Raw genomic sequence first — 2520 nt, forward strand, 5'->3', positions numbered from 1 at the left:
AATGTGCAGGCTCACACATTAGCTCCAGCTACCCATTTGAACTTTGTTATTAAAAAAAAAAAACAAAATTCCACTCATCAAACTAGATTGATAAATATTTGACTTCTTTTATACTTTGGAATTAATTTGGTAGACAGAAAAATAAAAAATTAAGAGTACCCCAAAAAAAGAAAGATTATATGTTCAAAATTCTAGGTTTCCAAATTCCTTTTTTTTTTTTGGAAATTTTGAAACCTTCCAAATTTCTATCATGTAAATTCAAAAAGGAAGAAATTAAAATTGCGACTCTCGTTTTTTTTTTTTTTTTTTTACGAGTGAAACTTGTAGCATGTATTAAGTAAACTCGATCTACTCCTATGTAATATCTCGAAGGACTCATCAAGCTTATAGCCTTTTAATACAAATGTTCCACTCACCTGTCCAATCCTATACTATAGACTAAGATTCATATTGCATTGTGAATTTTGATCCAAAAATTATGTGTTTATAGTTAACCTATTTTGTATGTGAAGTTAACAAATTTTGTGCATGTAAATAAATTAAAGGCACATGGTAATTACATACACATATATAAATTGTTAACTGTAGATACATAATATGCTAACTAGATACACATATATAAGAACATCTTATATGTCTGCAGTAACATATTTTGTACATACAGTTAATAATTTATGTGTTTATAGACATCATATGTCTGTAATTATCATGTGATATTCCTCCAATTTGTTTACAGGTACAGAAGTGATTAAGGTAGAATTTAAATGTTATTTTTTTTACCAAGGTTCACAATGCAATGTAATCCTGTTGCATGGTATAATTAATTTGCCTTTGGACTACTACTCCTCCATCTTTCTTTAGTTTCTTATAAAACAACAAATTAAAGGCAATCAAGTCATTCTTCTTATTCTTCTTCCACGGAGGAGGAAAATTCATTCGTTTGTAGTCGTTGATAGAAATTTTAGTTTACTTTTCAATAAACGAAAATCTTTGAATTTTCAGTAGTAAATATTAGTCATTTCTGATTTTTCTTCTTCATCTTAATAAATAAATAAATAAATATATATATATATATATATATAGCCTATGAAAGACAAGTTCAGCACCACGTAGCTAAAAGATTGTTAGGTAAAGGCTTAGTTTGAAGGACTTAAAGTAAATAAAATTGGACCTTCATTATTATTAACTATAACTTTAGCGTAATGATAAGCTACAGGTAACAAATTTGAGTGTGAACGAGATAAGCTGCAGGTAACGGATTCAAGTCTGAACATGAGTAAAAACTGCCTAACACAAATGAATGTCAATAAGTTGAGGAAAACATGCATAAACTGATGACTAGAAACATTTATTTTCATTGAAACTGAAGTCACAATACAGTAGTAGTCAAAATACATTGAAACATTGATGAGTCTTTACAAAAACTCTTGAAACCCAGTATTATTCAACAGCAATGGTCACATATCTCCTCATCAATGGGGAGGAAAAAAGGTACCGAAATCTGCAACGCCACCCATGTCAAGATCATTGAAGCTAGTAGAAGAGCATGCATAAAAACTGGATTCATAATTACTAGACTCACCAATAATATCCCCCCATATAAAATTATCATCATCATAAAACTTATCATTATTATCATCATTATTATTATTATTATTTGGTGATTTGCTCACAGAAATTTCGCTCTGTGCTGTTTCTTCCTCCTTCTTCACTGCATCAATGGCCCCACCATCTTCTTCTTCTTCTTCTTGCTGCAGATTCATCTGCTTTTCAGTTTCCAGCATGACTTGATCCTTGTTTGGAGCGTCGTCGCCGGAGAAGACATGATCGGCGGCGGGTTTCCGGCGTGGAAACCTCTGCGGATCCTTGCAGGTGTGGTAGCCGAAATATGTTGTCTGGTACAGCCCCTCCGAGGTTCTTTGCACTTGTTTTGTCGCTCTGCACCCTTGGTCCCTCTTGTGGGTGCACCTAAAGTAGCACCTTAATCCATCCAAAAACATAAAAGTGGACCGAGATTTAGGACATTTTTTTAATTTTTCCCAAGAAAATTAGTGGCCCGTGATCTAAAATTTTTTAAAGAATCCAATTTGTAATTTTCTGGTCAAGTTAATCAGCAATAATATGATTAACTTAACTGGAGTTTTAATTATACCTTTTATGGGTAGTTTAGGTTAGGGGAGAAATATGTATATATATATACACACAGAAAAAGTATATATGTCTGTATATTATATATACCTGGGATGTTCTGAGTGGAGTATATTCTTCTGGCCATATTTCCTCCATGCACCACCATCTTCCTGGGTTTCAGTTACCTTGTTCCATGTCTCCGAATTTTTACTGCAATAAATAAAAAATAAATAAAATTATCCATTATTATCCAGATCTGAATTTAGAGAACTGGAGAAAATAATTTTAAATAATTATTCTAGCTTGATATTCATGCTGCTAATATATATAATATAATATAGAGAAGTAAGGAGAGGGGGAGGGTGGGGGGGGGGGGGTGGGGATTCTCTT

At 32.4% G+C, this 2520-nt stretch overlaps 1 protein-coding gene across 1 annotated transcript in view; it reads right to left on the reverse strand.

The window, feature by feature from the left end:
* Positions 1-1329: 1329 nt before the first annotated feature.
* Positions 1330-2520, reverse strand: part of LOC115998648 (WRKY DNA-binding transcription factor 70-like) — a 3022-nt gene continuing 1831 nt past the window's right edge. Inside the window, exons 2-3 of the mRNA XM_031238271.1 lie at positions 2239-2340; positions 1330-1980 (exon numbers count right to left, since the gene is read on the reverse strand). Of these exons, the coding sequence (XP_031094131.1) occupies positions 1473-1980; positions 2239-2340 (610 nt within the window). The 3' untranslated portion in view covers positions 1330-1472. The remainder of the gene's footprint in view (positions 1981-2238; positions 2341-2520) is intronic.

Source organism: Ipomoea triloba, chromosome 12, assembly GCF_003576645.1.
Source record: "Ipomoea triloba cultivar NCNSP0323 chromosome 12, ASM357664v1".
Taxonomy (NCBI): domain Eukaryota; kingdom Viridiplantae; phylum Streptophyta; class Magnoliopsida; order Solanales; family Convolvulaceae; genus Ipomoea; species Ipomoea triloba.